The 18,586-nt window shown below is 42.9% G+C and overlaps 2 protein-coding genes across 4 annotated transcripts in view; one reads left to right on the forward strand and one right to left on the reverse strand.

Annotated features, from left to right (window-relative positions):
* SDHC (succinate dehydrogenase complex subunit C) overlaps window positions 1-11,916 on the forward strand; it is a 47,563-nt gene extending 35,647 nt beyond the window's left edge. The window contains exons 5-6 of one of the 2 annotated variants that reach the window (XM_032260942.1): window positions 4,811-4,974; window positions 11,069-11,916. In XM_032260942.1, the coding sequence (XP_032116833.1) occupies window positions 4,811-4,974; window positions 11,069-11,173 (269 nt within the window). In that variant the 3' untranslated portion in view covers window positions 11,174-11,916. The remainder of the gene's footprint in view (window positions 1-4,810; window positions 4,975-11,068) is intronic. The other variant, XM_032260943.1, reaches the window with a different exon arrangement.
* Window positions 11,917-13,364: 1,448 nt separating this feature from the next.
* Window positions 13,365-18,138, reverse strand: CFAP126 (cilia and flagella associated protein 126). Of its 2 annotated transcripts, XM_032260941.1 has the most exons (5): window positions 17,679-18,138; window positions 15,685-15,747; window positions 15,434-15,514; window positions 14,156-14,332; window positions 13,365-13,783 (listed from the first exon to the last, which is right to left on the reverse strand). In XM_032260941.1, exons 1-5 carry the CDS (start codon window positions 17,703-17,705, stop codon window positions 13,598-13,600), a joined length of 534 nt encoding a protein of 177 aa, XP_032116832.1. In that variant the 5' UTR covers window positions 17,706-18,138; the 3' UTR covers window positions 13,365-13,597. The 2 variants fall into 2 exon arrangements, 1 of the variants encoding a protein (XP_032116832.1); XR_004263653.1 differs by lacking the exons at window positions 13,365-13,783; window positions 14,156-14,332; window positions 17,679-18,138 and adding an exon at window positions 16,168-16,210 and having other exon boundaries at window positions 15,082-15,747.
* Between the last annotated feature and the right edge of the window lie 448 nt (window positions 18,139-18,586).

Genomic DNA, 18,586 nt, shown 5'->3' on the forward strand with positions numbered 1-18,586 from the left:
AACCTGGGAGGCAGAGGTTGCCGTGAGCTGAGATTGTGCCACTGCACTCCAGCCTGGGAGACAGAGCAAGACTCCGTCTCTCAAAAAAAAAAAAAAAAAAAAAAAAAAAGATTCTAAAGAAGAAGGCTATGAAGAAAAAGAAAAAAAAAAAAAGAAATATATACTTCGAAAAGTTACCCATAATCCTGCCAGTCAGGAATAACCAGTATTCTGTGTATATCCAGAGACTGTATCATTTTATGTTTTTTGCTTAAGGACTCAATCCATCAAGAAAAATACCACCTAATTCAAATACAACTATTGCTATAGCCATTATTTACTAAACATTTACATAATTATTTAACCCTCATAATAATCTGAGAAAGGAATATCTTCATTTAAGAGCTTAAGAAACTGAAGCAGACAAGGTGGATAGGAGGCTGAGGCACGTGGATCACCTGAGGTCAAGAGTTTGAGACCAGCCTGGCTAACATAGTGAAACATCGTCTCTACTAAAACTACAAAAAAATTAGCCGGGCATGGTGGCACATGCCTGTAGTGCCAACACAAAGCTCTGAAACTTCAAGAGCCACACAGATGCCTTAGATATCTGGGCAAACTCAGCCCTGATCTATGCACCAAATGGGACAGCAGGCTCATGGCTGAGTCCCAGGGATGGTCCCTTATACCAATACTAACCAACCTGATATGATGTTGGTTAGTATTGGTATGAGGGACCATCAGAAGACCAGACCCTGATATGATGTTATTCTAGGATAACACCACCTACTCCCAAATGACTTACAGGAGTCAAAACTCATGGAAATCCTAGGGATGTGAGTAACAGTATCTTCAGCTTTTGCTTTTCCTATGAATGATACAGAATTATGTCAATTAGTTTAATCAATTCAAAAAGAGAAGACTGCTTCTAAATAAGTCAGATGTCCTCAAAATCATTCTACTACTACGTAGCCCCACACCAATTTTTTCTTTTCTTTTCCTTTTCTTTGAGACGGAGTCGTGCTCTGTCACCCAGACTAGAGTGCAATGACACGGTCTCGACTCACTGCAACCTCCACCTCCCAGGTTCAAGAAATTCTCTTGCCTCAGCCTCCAGAGTAGCTGGGATTACAGGCACCTGCCACCGTGCCCAGCTAACTTTTGTATTTTTAGTAAAGATGGGGTTTCACTGTGTTGGCCAGTCTGATCTCGAACTCCTGACCTCGTGATCCGCCCACCTCAGCCTCCCAAAATGCTGGGATTACAAGCGTGAGCCACTGTGCCTGGCCCATTTGTTTCTTAGCCATTGAGTAGACATTTTTTTTTTTTTTTTTTTTTTTAAATCATTCACATAGGCCAGGCACAGTGGCTTACAACTATAATCCCAGTGCTTTGGGAGGCCAAGACAGAAGGATTGCTTGAGCTCAGGAGTTAGAGACCAGCCTGAGCAACATAGCAAGACCTGGTCTCTATGAAAAACAAAAACAAGTGGGCTTGGTGGCTTATGTCTATAATCCCAGCACTTTGGGAGGCCGAGGTGGGCGGATACGAGGTCAAGAGTTCAAGACCAGCCTGGCCAACATAGCGAAACCCCGTCTCTACTAAAAATACAAAAAATTAGCTGGGTGTGGTAGCGGGTTCCTGTAATCCTAGCTACTCGGGAGGCTAAGGCAGGAGAATCAATTGAACCCGGAAAGCACTGGTTGCAGTGAGCTGAGATCTTGCCACTGCATACCAGCCTGGCAAGAGTGTGAGACTCCGTTGCCAAACAAACACATCCACATAAATGAAATTAAAAAATATTTTTGTTTCATTCTCAAATAACCATACTTTTTTTGGTTTGTTTTTAAAACAAAGTTCTCACTCTGTTACCCAGGTTGGAGTGCAGTAGCACAATCACAGCTCACTGCATCCTTAACCTATCAGGCTCAAGTGATCTGTTCTCCTCAGCCTCCCAAGTAGCTGGGACTATAGGTGCATACCATTGTGCCCGGCTAATTTTTTTATTTTTATTTTTAGTAGAGATGGGGTCTCATTATGTTGACCAGGCTAGTCTCGAACTCCTGGGCCCAAGCAATTCTCCCACCTCGGCCTCCTAAAATGCTGGGATTACAACCATGCCCAGCCAGTCATAATTACTTACTAATGGGATGTATATGCTGTTGGATATTACCCAACTCCTCAAACCTTAGAAATCAGATTGGATCCACCCTCATTTCTTATTCCACACTGATTTTCACACAGTACTTACTTTTTGTTGAAAACCCAGCTTTGCAAAGATGTGATCATTGAAAGAAATCTAACATCTAATGTTGAAACTGGACTACCTTGAGCTAATAATGGTTCACATTATGTCCAGTAGATGTTAAGTATCACTGTGTTTTATTTGAATATGTAAAATGTCCTGTCGAACCTGCGAGTTTGCTGTAGGCAGCTTGATGTACAGTTTGGAAACCACAATTCTAGCAATGATCTCAACCTGTCAGATCAGGGTCTCTGGGAGTTGTGGTGTGAGTACTCTTTTTTGCTTCCCCGAGACATTTTTGTTGATTGTGGGAAATAACTGGCCTTTTATTTCTTTTTTTTTTTTTTTTGGAGATGGAGCCTCTCTCTGTTGCCCAGGCTGGAGTCCAGCGGTGCAATCTCAGCTGGCTGCAACCTCCACCTCCCGGGTTCCAGCAATTCTCTTGCCTCAGCCTCCCAAGTAGCTGGGATTATAGGTGTGTGATACCATGCCTGGCTAATTTTTGTATTTTTAATAGAGACCGGGTTTCAGCATGTTGGCCAGGCTGGTCTCAAACTCCTGACCTCAATCTACCTGCCTCGGCTTTCCAAAGTGTTGGGATTACAGGCATGACTCACCTCACCAAGATGACATCTTATTTCTAATTTGTGTTTCATATTTGTTAATCATTGGTGGTCGATAACCACTGAGCCCCAACAAGTAATGCAGCCCCGTCAGACATTAAAATATTCATACTTTTTCTTTCACATAGGGAAATAATCTTCCAAATATATACACATAGCATTTACATTATATCATTATGGTTTTGATTTGCATTTCTCTGATGGCTAATATTGTTAAGCATCTGTTCATTTACTGATTGGCCATTTATTTATCTTCTTGGAGAGATCTCTATTCAGATCCATTTGTCATTTTATTAATTGAGTTGTAAGAGTTCATTATATATTCTGGATAAAAGTTCCTCATGATTTGCAAATATTTTCTCCCATTCCTTTGGGCTGTCTTTTTACTTTCTGGATGGTATTATTTGCAGGACAAAAGTTTGTAATTGTGATGAAATCCAATTCATCTGTTTTTTCTTTTGTCATTTATGATTTTGGTATCATCTGTGAAACCACTACCTAATTCAAGATCATGAAGATTTATTTCTATGCTTTCTTCAAAGAGTTTTATAGTTTTAGCTCTAATATTTTTTTTTCTTTGAGACGGAGTTTCACTCATGTTACCCAGGTTGGAGTGCAATGGCGCGATCTCGGCTCACCGCAACCTCCGCCTCCTGGGTTCAGGCAACTCTCCTGCCTCAGCCTCCTGAGTAGCTGGGATTACAGGCACGCACCACCATGCCCAGCTAATTTTTTGTATTTTTAGTAGAGACGGGGTTTCACCATGTTGACCAGGATGGTCTCGATCTCTTGACCTTGTGATCCACCCGCCTCGACCTCCCAAAGTGCTGGGATTACAGGCTTGAGCCACTGCGCCCGGCCAATAGCTCTAATATTTAAAATGTCTCTAATTCATTTAAATTTAAATTTTTGTGTGGTAGAGATTTGAATGATTTTAAATTTTTTCTCTCTTCAGAGGTAGCAACACTAGAAAATAAAGATAAAAAATAGGCCAGGTGCAGTGTCTCATGCTGGGTAATCCCAGCACTTTGGGAGGCCAAGGTGGGCAAATCGCTTTAGGACAGGAGTTCCAGACCAGCCTGGCCAACATGGTGAAACCCTGTCTTCACTAAAAGTACAAAAATTAGCCAGGCATGGTGGCATGCATCTATAACTCCAGCTACTTGGGAGGCTGAGGCACAAGAATCACTTGAACCCAGGAGGTAGAGGTTGCAGTTGCAGCGAGCTGAGATCGCACCACTACACTCTAGCTTGGGCAACAGAGCGAGAGTCTGTGTCACAAAAAAAAGGGAACCTAATTTTTTTTCTCATTCTTCTCTGGACTGAGCATACCGTTTTTACCTTTTCTTCCTTAGATGATCAACTAGATGATATACTAAGGCATTAATTACTTCTAAACTGACAGGTGAAGTTTTTATAGAGAGGGATGTTGAAAGGATGAATAACATACTAAAACACATGGCACATTTACTTTATGAACAGATCCCAAGTAGCCTGTCTCCCACTATAAACTTGAACATGAGTTTAAATCTTCTCCATTTCAAGGCCGGGTGTGGTGGCTCACATCTGTAATCCCAGCACTTTGGGAGGTGAAGGTGGATGGATCACTTGAGATCAGGAGTTCGAGACCAGCCTGGCCAACTTTGTGAAACGCTGTCTCTACTAAAAATACAAAATTTACCTGGGTATTGTGGTAGGCATCTGTCATCCCAGCTACTTGGGAAGCTGAAGCAGGAGAATCACTTGAACTTGAGAGGTGGAGGTTGCAGTGAGCCAAGATTGTACTACTGCACTCCAGCCTGGGTGACAGAATGAGACCCTGTCTCAAAAAAAAAAAAAAAAAAAAAAAATCTTCTCCATTTCAAAATGGCTTAGAATTGTGCTGTCATGGAACCCAGTTTTATGTATCATATTAGTTGTAACTTGTGAGCACCTGTGATGAGCTACTTGGTTTTCTCCTCAGGGGTCTCTCTTTTTGGAATGTCAGCTCTGTTACTCCCTGGGAACTTTGAGTCTTATTTGGAGCTCGTGAAGTCCCTGTGTCTGGGGCCAGCACTGATCCACACAGCTAAGTTTGCACTCGTCTTTCCTCTCATGTATCATACCTGGAATGGGATCCGACACTTGGTAAGTTAATTGGGGATTTGCACATTTTCTCAGTGAAGTGGGTGGGGAGGCTAGGAGGATTCTCTCCTTCATTACTGGGTTTAGTACTGTTCTTTTTTGTTGTTGTTGTTTCAGAGGTGGAGTCTTGCTCTGTCGCCCAGGCTGGAGTGCAGTGGCACGATCTCTGCCTCCTGGGTTCAAGCGATTCTCATGCCTCAGCCTCCCAAGTAGTTGGTGTTATAGACGTGTGCCACCACTCCTGGCTAATTTTTATATTTTTAGTAGAGACAAGGTTTTGCCACGTCGGCCAGACTGGTCTCGAACTCCTGGCCTTAGGTAATCCACCCACCTCAGCCTCCCAAAGTGCTAGGATTACAGGTGTGAGCCACCGTGCCCGGCTAGTGCTGTTCTTAAGGTTAGTTGTGACTCAGGGTCCTCTTGGGAAAGCTAAACAAGTTCCTCTGTGCATTCTCTGGCAGTCCTGCTGGTGGTGTAGCTGAGCAGTGATATAGGCTTCACAGATGCTTGCAGAGTCTCATTGTGAACTCTTCCTTTGTAAGAGGGATATTATTATTATTATTATCATATATATATATATATATATTTTTTTTTTTTTGAGACTCAGTTTCGCTCTTGTTACCCAGGCTGGAGTCCAATGGCATGATCTTGGCTCACCGCAACCTCCGCCTCCTGGGTTCAGGCAATTCTTCTTCCTCAACCTCCTGAGTAGCTGGGATTATAGGCACGTGCCACCATGCCCAGCTAATGTATTGTATTTTTAGTAGAGACAGGGTTTCACCATGTTGACCGGGATGGTCTCTATCTCTTGACCTCGTGATCCACCTGCCTCGGGCTCCCAAAGTGCTGGGATTACAGGCTTGAGCCACCGCGCCTGGCAAGAGGGATATTATTAAAAGAGATCCCTGAAGGCATAGAAGGCATGTTTATTAAATAAATATTAATTAGTACCTATTTATGTGTCTGGTACTGTTGTAGACACTGGGGATTCAGTTATGAGCTAAACATTGTTGCTACTTTCATTCTTATGTTCCTGTTGACCTAGAGTAATGCTTCTGACAGTACTCAAATAGATTACCTTTTGTTATCTAGACATTATATTGCATTTTTGCTTTCAGCTATTGGACAGAACAGGCCAACTTTAACAGCAACTGGGTGCCAAGAATCCCAGGTTTTAATATCGAGTTTAGGAATCTTGTAGTGGAGTGAAAACCATCCATGTTGCCTCCTATGTGACCTCATGGTCAGCTCAAAACTGGTTTCTAAAATTAGCCAGGTATGGTGGTATGTACCTGTGGTCCCAGCTACCTGTAAGGCTGAGGTGAGAGGATCATTGAGCCCAGGAGGCAGAGATTGCAGTGAGCTGAGATCATGCCACTGCACTTCAGCTTGGAGGACAAAGTGAGACCACATCTCAAAAAAAAAATAAAATAAAATAGGCTGGGCTCAGTGGCTCGTACCTGTAATCCCAGCATTTTGGGAGGCCAAGGAGGGTGGATCATAAATAAAATCAAAATCTGGTATCTTTTTTTTCTAAAGGAATTAAAGTTTAATCAAGCCTACTCCAGGTCAGAAATCAGTCCCTCCTCTAGAATTTTAAGATTTCATATTTTGGCTGGGCGCAGTGGCTCATGCCTGTAATCCCAGCACTTTGGGAGGCTGAGGAGGGCAGATCACCTGAGGTCAGGAGTTTGAGACCAGCCTGGTCAACATGGAGAAACCCCATCTTTACTAAAAATACAAAATTATCCAGGCATGGTGGCACATGGCTGTAATCCCAGCTACTCGGGAGGCTGAGGCAGAGGTTGCAGTGAGCCGAGCTCCCACCATTGCACTCCAGCCTGGACAACAAGAGCAAAACTCCGTCTCAAAAAAAAAAAAAAAAAAAAAAAAAAAAAAAAAAAAAAAAAAAAAAACAAACTTAGCTGGTGTGGTGTGGTAGCATTCGCCTATAATCCCAGCTACTCAGGAGGCTGAGGCAGGAGTATCCGGGAGGTAGAGGTTGCAGTGAGCCAAGATCACACCACTGCACTCCAGCCTGGGTGACAGAGTGAAACCCCATCTCAAAAAAAAAGTTTTATATTTTGTAGTCTCCCTAGTTTTGCTTCCAAGAAGATAATTGAAATTCAATTCTTGGCTGGGTGCAGTGGCTCATGCCTGTAATCCCAGCCCTTTGGGAGGCCGAGGTGGGCAGATCAATTGAGGTTGAGAGTTCAAGACCAGCCTGACCAACATGGAGAAACCCTGTCTCTACTAAAAATACAAATTAGTGGGGCATGATGACGCATGCTTGTAATCCCAGCTACTCAGAAGATTGAGGCAGGAGAATCACTTGAACCCAGGAGACGGAGGTTGTGGTGAGCTGAGATTGCGCCATTGCGCTCTAGTCTAAGGAACAAAAATGAAACTCCATCTCAAAAAAATAAAAATAAAAATAAAAAAACTCAATTATTTCTGTATTTTCTGAACCTGAGCCAACTGTCAGATGGATGCTTTTGCCTTAATTTGACTTTTTATTACTTCTGAATCATAGCCTTCGAATACTTTCTGGATTTTGGTCTGGTCCAGTAGAAAGTTTAATGGAATAAAAAAAGTGAGAGACTAAATGACTTACAAATTAAGTGTCTGTATCAACTGTTCCCTGGGGCAGTGTTCAGTTTGATTTAAAATGACTTTTCACTTCCCTGAGGGGGAGAGGGTAGAGAGGGAGGACATTTCCATTAATGACTTCCTATTCCAAAGAACAAAGCTCTGTAAAGAGAATCAGCTGATCAGCTTCCTCTCTTCATATTTTGGCTCAGGCAGAGACTTGCCCTATATTTGTCTTTGTCTCAAAATGGGGGGAAGAGTGGGGAGGTTTTACAAAATCCCAGAACTTAGAGCTTTTCTGTCCTGGTTCCTGGCTGTGATGGCAATCTCCAGTGAGAGAAGTAAGGAACCGAAAGGCCCTTAAGTCTGCTTTTATTTTTTCTTCTAGCAAGTACTGGTTCTGAGTGTGGGACAGGATTTTGTGTTTTCTGTGACTGCCTGTAGTTTTTGGCCTCTAACTTGACAGCTGACTTGCCAGAAGATCTAATGGGAGAGTGGGGAGTAGGGTTGATATAAAAGTCTAGGAGGTTATAGGCTCTGTGGCATTCTAGGGGATATCACTGCCTACCACCACTATCCAGTAGGCCTCAACTGTTTATGAAACACTGTTCCTATTTAAGCAAAACAACCCTGGAATTTACTTGACTTCTAATCTGATCTAGTTAGAAGCAATTTGAGGGTTGAGGTGGAAGCATCTTCTCATCTTGATTTTTTTTTTCTTTTCTGGGCTCTCTCCATCTTTTCTCTGAACTGACTCCTAATTTAGGCAGTTTTACATTGAGACTGTGGGCGTATGTGTGTATGTGTGTGTTAAGACAGCCACGTATGTGGGAAGTGTGGAAAATGAAGACTGCTTTTGCCCCAGGGACTCATTTAGTTACTTATAATGTAATATTAATATGTTGATATCCATAGGACACAAGAGAGTCAAAGTTAGTGTTTTGTTAAATGTGGGGCCGAGGGTGTGGTAGCTCACACCTGTAATCCTAGCACTTTGGGAGGCCAAGGCCAGTGGATCGCTTGAGCTCAGGAGTTCAAGATGAACCTAGGCAACATGGTGAAACTCCAGCTCTACCAAAAAGACAAAAAATTAGCGGGGCAGGGTGACAGGTTCTTGTAGTCCCAACTACTTGGGGGGCTGAGGCAGGAGAATTGCTTGAACCTGGGAGGTCAAGGCTTCAGTGAGCTGAGATTGTGCCACTGCACTCCAGCCTAGGTGACAAAGTGAGACCCTGTCTCAAAAAAAGAAAAGGAGTGGGGGCTGGGCGAGATGGCTCACACCTGTAATACCAGCACTTTGGGAGGTCAAAGCAGGAGGATTGCTTGAGCCCAGGAGTTCAGTACCAGCCTGGGCGAGACATAACAAGACTCTGTCTCTATTTGTTAATATTAAAAAGAAATATGGGTTTTAACTCAGTGGGTAGAAAACCAATTTAGTAGCATGCTACCAACAAAAAAAGAAATTTAAATAGAATAGAATATCTAGGCTGGGGCTGGGTGTGGTGGCTCACGCCTGTAATCCCAGCATTTTGGGAGGCTGAGGCTGGTAGATCACTTGAGGTCAGGAGTTTGAGACCAGCTTGGGCAACATTGTGAAACTCCATCTCTACCAAAAATGCAAAAATTAGCTGGGCATGGTGACCGGCACGTGTAGTCCCAGCTACTTGGGGAGCTGAGGCAGGAGGATTGCTTGAACCTAGGAGGTCAGGGAGGTCAAAGCTTCAGTGAGCCGGGATTGTACCACTGCACTCCAGCCTAAGTGACAAAGTGAGACCTTGTCTCAAAAAAAATTTAAAAAGCAGGGGGTGGGTTGGGTGAGATGGCTCATACCTGTAATGCCAGCACTTTGTGAGGCTGAGGCAGGAGGATTGCTTGAGCCCAAGAGTTCAATACCAGCCTGGGCAAGGCATAACAAGACCCTGTCTCCTTTTTTTTTTTTTTTTTTTTTTGAGATGGAGTCTCTCTGTGCCATCCAGGCTAGAGTGCAGTGGCACAATCTTGGCTCACCACAACCACTGCCTTCCAGGTTCAAGCAATTCTCCTGCCTCAGCCTCCCGAGTAGCTGGAAATAGGTGCCCACCACCACGCCTGGCTCATTTTTTGGTATTTTTAGTAGAGGTGGAGTTTCACTATTTTGGCCAGGCTGGTCTGGAAGCCCTGACCTTAAATGATCCGCCCACCTTGGCCTCCCAAAGTGCTAGGATCACAGGTGTGAGCCACTGCACCCGGCCTATTTTTTAATATTAAAAAGAAATATGGGTTTTAACTCAATGGGCAGAAAACCAATTTAGTGGTGTGCTACCAACAAAAAAAAAGAAATTAAACAGAATAGAAAATATAGGCTGGGGCTGGGTGTGGTCACTCATGCCTGTAATCCCAGCACTTTGGAAGGCTGAGGCAGGTGGATCGCTTAAAGTCAGGAGTTTGAGACCAGCCTGGCCAACATTGCAAAACCCCATCTCTACTAAAAACACAAAAATTATCTGAATGTGATGGGACTCACCTGTAGTCCCAGCTACTCAGGGGCTGGAAGCAGGAGAATCACCTGAACCTGGGAAGTGGATGTTGCTGTGAGCCAAGATTGTGCCAGCTGGAGAGGCGGGGTGCAGAAGTTTATGCCTGTAATTCCAGCTCTTAAGGAAGTAGAGAGGCAGGAGGATAGCTTGAGCCGAGGATTTCAAGACCTGCCTGAACAGTATAATGAGACCCCATTCTCCACAAAAAGGAAAAAGAAATGTTTAATGAAATTTATTTTATACATAACATATATAAATATGTGTGTGTGTATGGCACCAGTTAGTAATGGTAAATATTGTTTTATCAATTTTCCTATATTATATATACATATCTACTGGGTTCCAATTTAAAAGGTATTTCTTAGTAGAGTCACAGTCAAAACAAAATTGAGAAATAGTGTTCTAGGTCAGAGTATCCTTTAGAAATACTAGTCCTCTAATAAACAGAGTTTCCCTCCATAAAAAGATTCTGTGATTGACTGTATCTAGGAAATCATGCATATTATATCTCTCTTTTGGAGAGTCACAGTATGCATTAATAAACTGTTTAGAAAGTCTTGCAGTTAAATGTTTACGAACTTTGTATGACCACAGAACTGTTTTTGTCCCATATAATGCTTTCAACATTCTGAGGAACAAGTGTTTGGAAGAACACACTTTGAGAAACATTAATCTAGACGTGTGGTCATGAGGAAAAGTTGTAACTATTCAGTCTGGAAGCTTTTGTACACCACATAGGGCCTGTGGCATTCTAGAGAACATTCCTCCTACCATCACCACACAATAGAACTTGATTTTCTGTCATTGGAATAAGTGGATAATAGGTTCCATACTGTGGGTTTTGAGAAAGGTAAAGGTGGGGCATAAGGGTAGAAATGCTTTTCTCTAGACTTACGCTGAGAAGAGGTGTCTATTCCTTTAGGTAGAATTACTTTCTGAGGCAGAACCATAAGTGTCCTGGTTACTGAAATTCCTTTTTTTTTCCTCCACAGATGTGGGACCTAGGAAAAGGCCTGAAGATTCCCCAGCTATACCAGTCTGGAGTGGTTGTTCTGGTTCTTACTGTGTTGTCCTCTCTAGGGCTGGCAGCCATGTGAAGAATGGAGGTTCCCAGCATCATCTTCCTACACATTATTACATTCACCCATCTTTCTGTTTGTCACTCTTATCTCCAGCCTGGGAAAAGTTATCCTTACTCGTTAGATCCTTTTGTGCTTTCAGATCCCCTTGGAGCAGTAGAGTACCTTGTAGACCATAATAGTGGAAAAGGGTCTAATTTCCCCCTTGTTTCTAAAGATGAGGTGGCTGCAAAAACTCCCCTTTTATGCCCACAGTTTGCCTACTCTGGGCCTAGAAGCAGTTATTCCCTCTCCATATTGGGCTTTGATTTATGCTGAGGGTCAGCTTTTGGCTCCTTTTTCCTGAGACAGTGGAAACAATGCCAGCTCTGTGGCTTCTGCCCTGGGAACTGGGGGTGAGGCTTTGGGTGCCACTGCCTGTGGGTTGCTGGCTTAAAGGACAATTCTGTTCATTGGTGAGAGCCCAGGCCATTAACACCTACGCAGTGTTATTGAAAGAAGAGAGGTGGGGGTGGAGGGGAATTAGTCTATCCCAGCTAGAGAGAGAGAAAGAGGGCTAGTTAGTTCTTAGAGCAGCCGCTTTGAGGAGAAAATATATAGCTTTTGACACAAGAGGAAAATCCAGAAAATTATCATTGAACATATTAAAGGTTATTTCTTTTTCTTGCATTTCCAGAAAAGCCTCCTAATTTTATGCTTTCTTATCCAAGTCATATACCATTTTTTTTGAAATTGAATTAAAATACTCATTTTATCTTTGACTCTCCTTGAAATCTAGAGAAACCAAGAAAATGGCTGTTGGGAAGGGACCAATTTCCTCCTCTTCCCTTTTCCTACATCTCATAACTGGAAAAATTTTCAGGGAAATCAAATAGAACTTAGCCAGAGATTTAACTATCACAGAGAAGCCTCAGAGAAGGAAGGAGAAAAAGAAGTGATGCATGTAGAGTGCTTTTGAGTTATTACAGGCACCAAAATCCCATTCAGGACTGATTATAAGCTTGATGGTATAATACAGCAAATTATGATTCAGTCAGGGGCACAGAGGACTAGTGTTGGTGATAGCTAAGGGATGATGACCTGAAGATACAGGCTTGGGGAGAAAGGAGAATAGAGATTAAAAAAGAGACGGGATTGTTGAAAACCTGGCAAAAAATGTATAACGAGAAAACTTGCTGCTTTTAAAATCCATATAGGCCAGGCCTTAGCAGGCATGCTGTTTGATAGTTTTCGGAAACTCTGGAATGACCTATCTCATCTGTCACTTTGATTTGTTGGCCAACCAGTTAAAGCGTGGGTTGAAGAGGGGAAACAGTAACTGGCTGGTGTCAGTTGGATAGGAAGACCTTACTTAAAGTGCGGACCTGCTGCTTCAATAGTCTTCATTCAGTGTCCCAAATAGTATTTGGCTTTAAGTAATGATTGCTTTTCTGTTTTTACTAGAGGGGCCCTGGGAAGTCTTTGTACCTTTCCTCCATTTTAAATGAGCTGTTCTCTACTTTGTCCTTGGAATTAGGGACAAGTGATCATGAAAGAACACTTCGTCATTGGGACTGGGAAAGGTTTGGCAAGGGCATTAAATTTAACAGCCAGTGCCAGGAAAATGTAAAATGAGGTCAATGATAAACAGATGTTGGAGGCTAGAAAATGGGTAGGGCAGATGAATTTTTTGGTGCTTTCTTACCATTTGGGTGTTTGAAGCATGGTAGTGGGTGGGTGGGAGGTGTGACAGATCATCATGCCTTAAATTTCTACTTACCATCTTTGTTTTTCTTCTCTGTCTTCCAATCACTTTAATATCTTCAATTTTCAAACTATATTTGTACTTATGCTTAGATACAAAGTCTTACACAAGCTAGTATCTTCTCCTTTGGCTTTCTCTACCTTTTCTTCCCCACCTCCAAACACACATACACATACTATGTTCAACAATTCTGTTTCTGATTTTGAAGTCATTAGTTGTATGTGCTCAGGATAAAAAATGAGTGGGTAGAGGTGAGGGACTGGTTTTTTGAGATTCTGCCTTCTTTCCATGATTCAGACCAACTTTCTCTTGGTCATTTCTGGAGTATAACTGACTCAATTCTTGTAAAAATGTGTTCCACCCAAACCACCGTATGTTCTTTTCCCTACTTTATTTTCCCGCACCTTCTTTCCCCTAATTGTGTTACAAGAGGCAGCCATAGCAAGAATAGAAAATCCAGATCAGTAAAAGATTCAACAAAAAATGTTTATTTTCCAAATTTGCTTTTACTCCCACCCCAAAATTTCCCTGTTCTACAGTTCTGCCTGGGGGCTCTTGTTTATTTCACTCATTTGCTATACAGGTTTTTCAGTGTGTGGCTACCTTGTCCATATGAAGTTTAAGGTTTGTGTTTCTGGACCTCAGCTAGCTTAGGCCCTGCCTAGAGTTCTAGCATACGTGGACTTCTAGGTGGGCTCTTAGGATTTTGCTGGGCTTTGGGGACCTGGAGTATGACCTGCAGAGGGGTGTGAGCTTTGGAGTTCATCTGGGGAATTGAGGTTGGCAGCTGGGGAGCGTGGAATTACGGTTGGACTTGGTGCTTGTTGTACAGTCTTTGTGATAGACTTCTTCCTGAGTGTCTTCTGACTGTCTGGATCATGGGACTGTCAGTGGTAGAGTGGAATAGACAGTCATGTCTCTGGTCAGGCCCAGATCATTCCCAATGTACCTCAGGATTCGAACTCCCTTTCTCCCCATACCATGGGCAGTAGATCAAGTTTCAAATAAGAAAATTTAAATTTGATTTCTCTAATTACCCACCCCCACTTTGAGATTAGATCATTTTCTACTGTTCGGGGTAAGATGTCCTTAGCCCATTCCTTCAGGCCTCAGAAGGTGATTAGGGACTAGTCAGGATAAGATGAATTGGTTAGAGGTCCCCCCTGCTGGGATAGTGGTGGCATAACAATATACATTTTTTGAGGTTGAAATGAAATTGAGAACAGGGTTTGGGGTTAGATGGGAAGAATAGATACCTTGCCTAAGATTTCAGGACGCAGCCCATTGGAGGCCTTGAGTAAATCAGGATTTTTCTGTATCCATTTGGTAAGGGAGGCAGCACCAGCAGTTGTACGGGAGGTCAGCGTCACCCGAGCGGGGGGTATCTTCAGAGGCATTTGCCAGGTGCCCATGAAGGAACCCCAAGGATTTGCCTAAAAATGAAAAGGGATACCTCAATAGGGCTTCTCACTCCAAGTAACTGACCAATTGACAGAACCTCTGTTCATCTTATTTCCATTCTTTACCTTCAGGAATGCATGGTTATGAAACAAGACTGAAAGCATAATCTTCCCACTCTTCCTTACCCACCTCCCTCATTTAGGCTTTGCAGGCCTAATTTTTTCATCCCCTTGCCTCTGCCAACTTAAATTCAGCATCCTTAGGCTGGGCGATGTGGCTTATACCTGTAATTCCAGCACTTTGGGAGGCTGACGCTGGGCTGGCAGATCACAGGTCAGGAGATCGAGACCATCCTGGCTAACACGGTGAAACCCCGTTTCTTCTAAATATACAAAAATTTAGCTGGGAGTTCCAGCTGCTCGGGAGACTGAGGCAGGAGAATCACTTAAACCCAGGAGGTGGAGATTGCAGTGAGCCGAGATTGCACCACTGCACTCCAGCCTGGGCAACAAAGCGAGACTCTGTCTCCAAAAAAAAAAAAAAAAGATCAGGCATGGTAGCTCACACCTGTAATCCCAGCACTTTGGGAAGCCGAGGCAAGGCGGGCAGATCACCTGAGATCAGGAGCTTGAGACCAGCCTGGCCAACATGGCGAAACCTCCTCTCTACTAAAAATACAAAAAAGTGAGCTGGGTGTGGTGGTGCGCACCTGTAGTCCCAGTTACTTGGGAAGCTGAGGCCAGAGAATCGCTTGAACCCAGGAGTCAAGGTTGCAGTGAGCCGAGATCGTGCCATTGCACTCCAGTCTGGGCAACAGAGTGGGGCTTAGTCTCAAAAAAAAAAAAACCTTGTGCATCCTTAGGCTGAGTGTGGCAGAGGAATACCCACTGCACAAGTGTCATCACCTGAAGGCTTTCTTTTTTACAGATCATTGATCAATTTAAGAACTTATGAAGGGTGCTAAACACAACTCTAACCTGCTGGATAAGCTGGCTGGAAGTTCAGGGGCTCTCACATTGCAACATTAATTAGATTAAACTTTAATTTTTCAGATAATGGCTGTGAGAGACTGCAGATCTCCCAGTTCTGTGCCTCAATTGTTTGCCTTGATTGGAATGAAGATAATATCTCACCTTGGAACGGGGCACAGAAGGCAGTAGATGACCACGATCGTTGGCAATAATTTGAGTGTAGCCTTCATGGGAAGAGATGCACTGGGGTGCAAGTGGAAGAGAGAAATGTTTATGAGTGAAAAAAAAACATTTGGGGAGCTTGAATTAAGGGTGTGGTCAGAGAAGGATATGAGAATTTAGAGAAGGCTAAAAGGAGTTAAGTGGCAGGAAGAACATGAGACTGTCTTGTAGGTGCACTGAACATGGAATACCTCTTTTGTTGGCTTAGCGGGAGACCAGTTCTGCAGATACTTGGATGAGAAAGCCTTTTCATACTGTGGAGAGAAAGGTAAGTATCCTTTTGAAGCTTCAAGGCCCCAAACCCAGGAATTGATGACTAGGCATAGTTCTTTAGATTTGAAGACCAAAGGCCTGACCAACCATGTAGGCTTTAACTCACTATGACAAGGGTGTAATTTGGTCTAGATGTGTGCTGTCCAGCATGGAGCCAGTAGACACGTGGAGCTGTTAAACACTTGAATATAACTAGTTCCAATTGTTGATCGAGGTGCTTTATAAGCGTGAAATACACTGAAGGCCGGGTGCAGTGGCTCATGCCTGTAATCCCAGCACTTTGGGAGGCTGAGGTGGGCGGATCACAAGGTCAAGAGATCGAGACCATCCCGGCCAACATGGCGAAACCCCTTCTTTACTAAAAAAAAATACATAAATTAGCTGGGCGTGGTAGCGCATACCTGTAGTTCCAGCTACTCGGGAGGCTGAGAGGGGAGAATTGCTTAACTGAGGTGGAGGTTGCAGTAAGCCAAGATCACAACACTGCATTCTAGCCTGTCGACAGAGTGAGACTCCATCTCAAAGAAAAAAAAAAAAAAAGAAATACACTGAATTTTGAAGTTTTTTTTTTCTTGTTTTTGTTTTTTTGAGACAGGATCATGGTCTGCCACCTGGGTTGGAGTTAGAGGCGTGATCCTAGCTCACTGCAGCCTTGGATACCTGGGTTCAAGCAATCCTCCTCCCTCAGACTCACAAGTAGCTGGGACTACAGGTGCATGCCATCATGCCCAGCTAATTTTTTAATTTATTTGTAGAGACAGGGTCTTACCATATTGCCCAGGGTGGTCTCAAACTCCTGGCCTTAAGAGATCTTTCTGTCTCAACCTCCCAAAGTGTTGGGATTACAGACATGAGCTACCACATCCAGCAGGTTTTGAAGATTTAGTACAAAGAATGTAAAATGTCTGATTATAATTTTTTCAATACTGATTAAATGTTTAATATTTGGATTTATTGGGTTAAATTCAGCGTATTTAATTTTTTCATGTAGCTACTAGAAAATTTAAAATTACATTTGTGGCTCACACTCTTTGTCGGGCAGCACTGGTCTAGATCAGGAGTTGGTAAACTATGGCCTATGGGCCATATCCATATTGCTGCTTGTTTTGGGATGGCCTGAGAGCTAAGGATGATTTTTATAGATGAACATTTACAATTGATTCAGTAAAATGGAACAATAACTTTGAATACCAGTTAAGTGAAATTTTTTCTCACCCCCAAAATTCCATTATTTTCATTAGTAATACAAAAATTGTATTTAGTTATATTTTGAATTTGTTAAACATTTTATGGAAAAATGTTTTTCTCTATGTAAGTAGCTACATAATATTTTTGACTTTGCCACTTGGCCTGCAAAGCCTAAAGTTTTTACTCTCTGCCCTTTTTTTTTTGAGACGAAGTCTCACTTTGTTGCCCAGGCTGGAATGCAGTGGCACGATCTCAGCTCACTACAATTTCTACCTCCCAGTTCAAGTGATTCTCCTGCCCCAGCCTCCCGAGTAGCTGGAACTACATGCATGTGCCACCACGCCCAGCTAATTTTTGTATTTTTTAGTAGAAACAGGATTTCACTGTATTGGACAGGCTAGGCTCGAACTCCTGACCTCGTGATCTGCCCTCCTCGGCCCCCCAAAGTGCTGGGATTACAAGTGTGAGCCACCACGCTAAGCCTACTCTCTGCCCTGTTACAGAAAAAAAAAGAAATTGCCGACCTCTGGTTTACACCCTACAAATTTAACCCGGAGATACCTTTGGATCTTCCCTGGGCTCTCTATCCTGAGGAGGTAAAATATTATCTCACCCCACTTTCAGCTATCTGTTCAAAGATCAGAATCCTATGAGAGGGGACAGTCCAAAGATAGAATCGGGAAAACAAAAGTAAACATTAAAGAAATGGAGAATGGGAACTTACCTGGTTGGCACTGTAGTTAGTGGCCATGATCTTGTGCTGTTTATACTTGTTGCTTGGCAACTGCAGAATGCAACCTCCTGGAACTACCTCCCAATCAGCAGGGGCTGCCTTTCCCTCCTACTTATTATTCACTTCCTTGGCTCACACTGCCCCCATTTGTTTTCTCTGGAACTTAGATTCATTTTCATTTTAGAGATGGGAAAGACTGAGTAAATGTGAGAAAACTAACTGAACAGCAGTTACTTTTTTTCTGGCATAATCTACCCCTTCTTAAGAACTTACACGTGACCTTTGATTGGCGTTTTTAACCTCTTTAACAAACCATGTAACCTCAACAGCTGTGTTTGTTGGACAACACAGTGTAACATACCACAGGCTGTAAAGCCAGATACTGGGGTTTGAATCCTTATTCAATATGGGAACATAGGAGCTATATAACATTAAGCAACTGACTTGCCTTCATTAATTTCTTTTCTTTTCTTTTTTTTTTTTTTTTTTTTTTTTTTGAGACGGAGTCTTGCTCTGTCGCTTAGGCTGGAGTGCAGTGGCGCAATCTTGGCTTACTGCAATGTCCGCCTCCTGGGTTCAAGCGATTCTCCTGCCTCAGCCTCCTGTATAGCTGGGATTACAGGTGCGTGCAACTACACCTGGCTAATTTTTGTATTTTTAGTAGAAATGGGGTTTCACCATGTTGGTCAGTCTGGTCTCGAACTCCTGACCTCGTTATCTGCCCACCTTGGCCTCCCAAAGTGCTGGGATTACAGGCATGAGCCACTGTGCCCGGCTGCCTTTCACTAAATTTCTATCAACTTATTTGAATCATGGAGATAATAAAGCCTGCTTTTACAGGATAAGTGAAATAAAATGAATAAAGTGTCTAGACAATACCATAGCATGGTAGGTATTCA

The sequence above is a fragment of the Sapajus apella genome, unplaced genomic scaffold (assembly GCF_009761245.1).
Source record: "Sapajus apella isolate SASKATOON/1434 unplaced genomic scaffold, GSC_monkey_1.0 scaffold119, whole genome shotgun sequence".
NCBI lineage: Eukaryota > Metazoa > Chordata > Mammalia > Primates > Cebidae > Sapajus > Sapajus apella.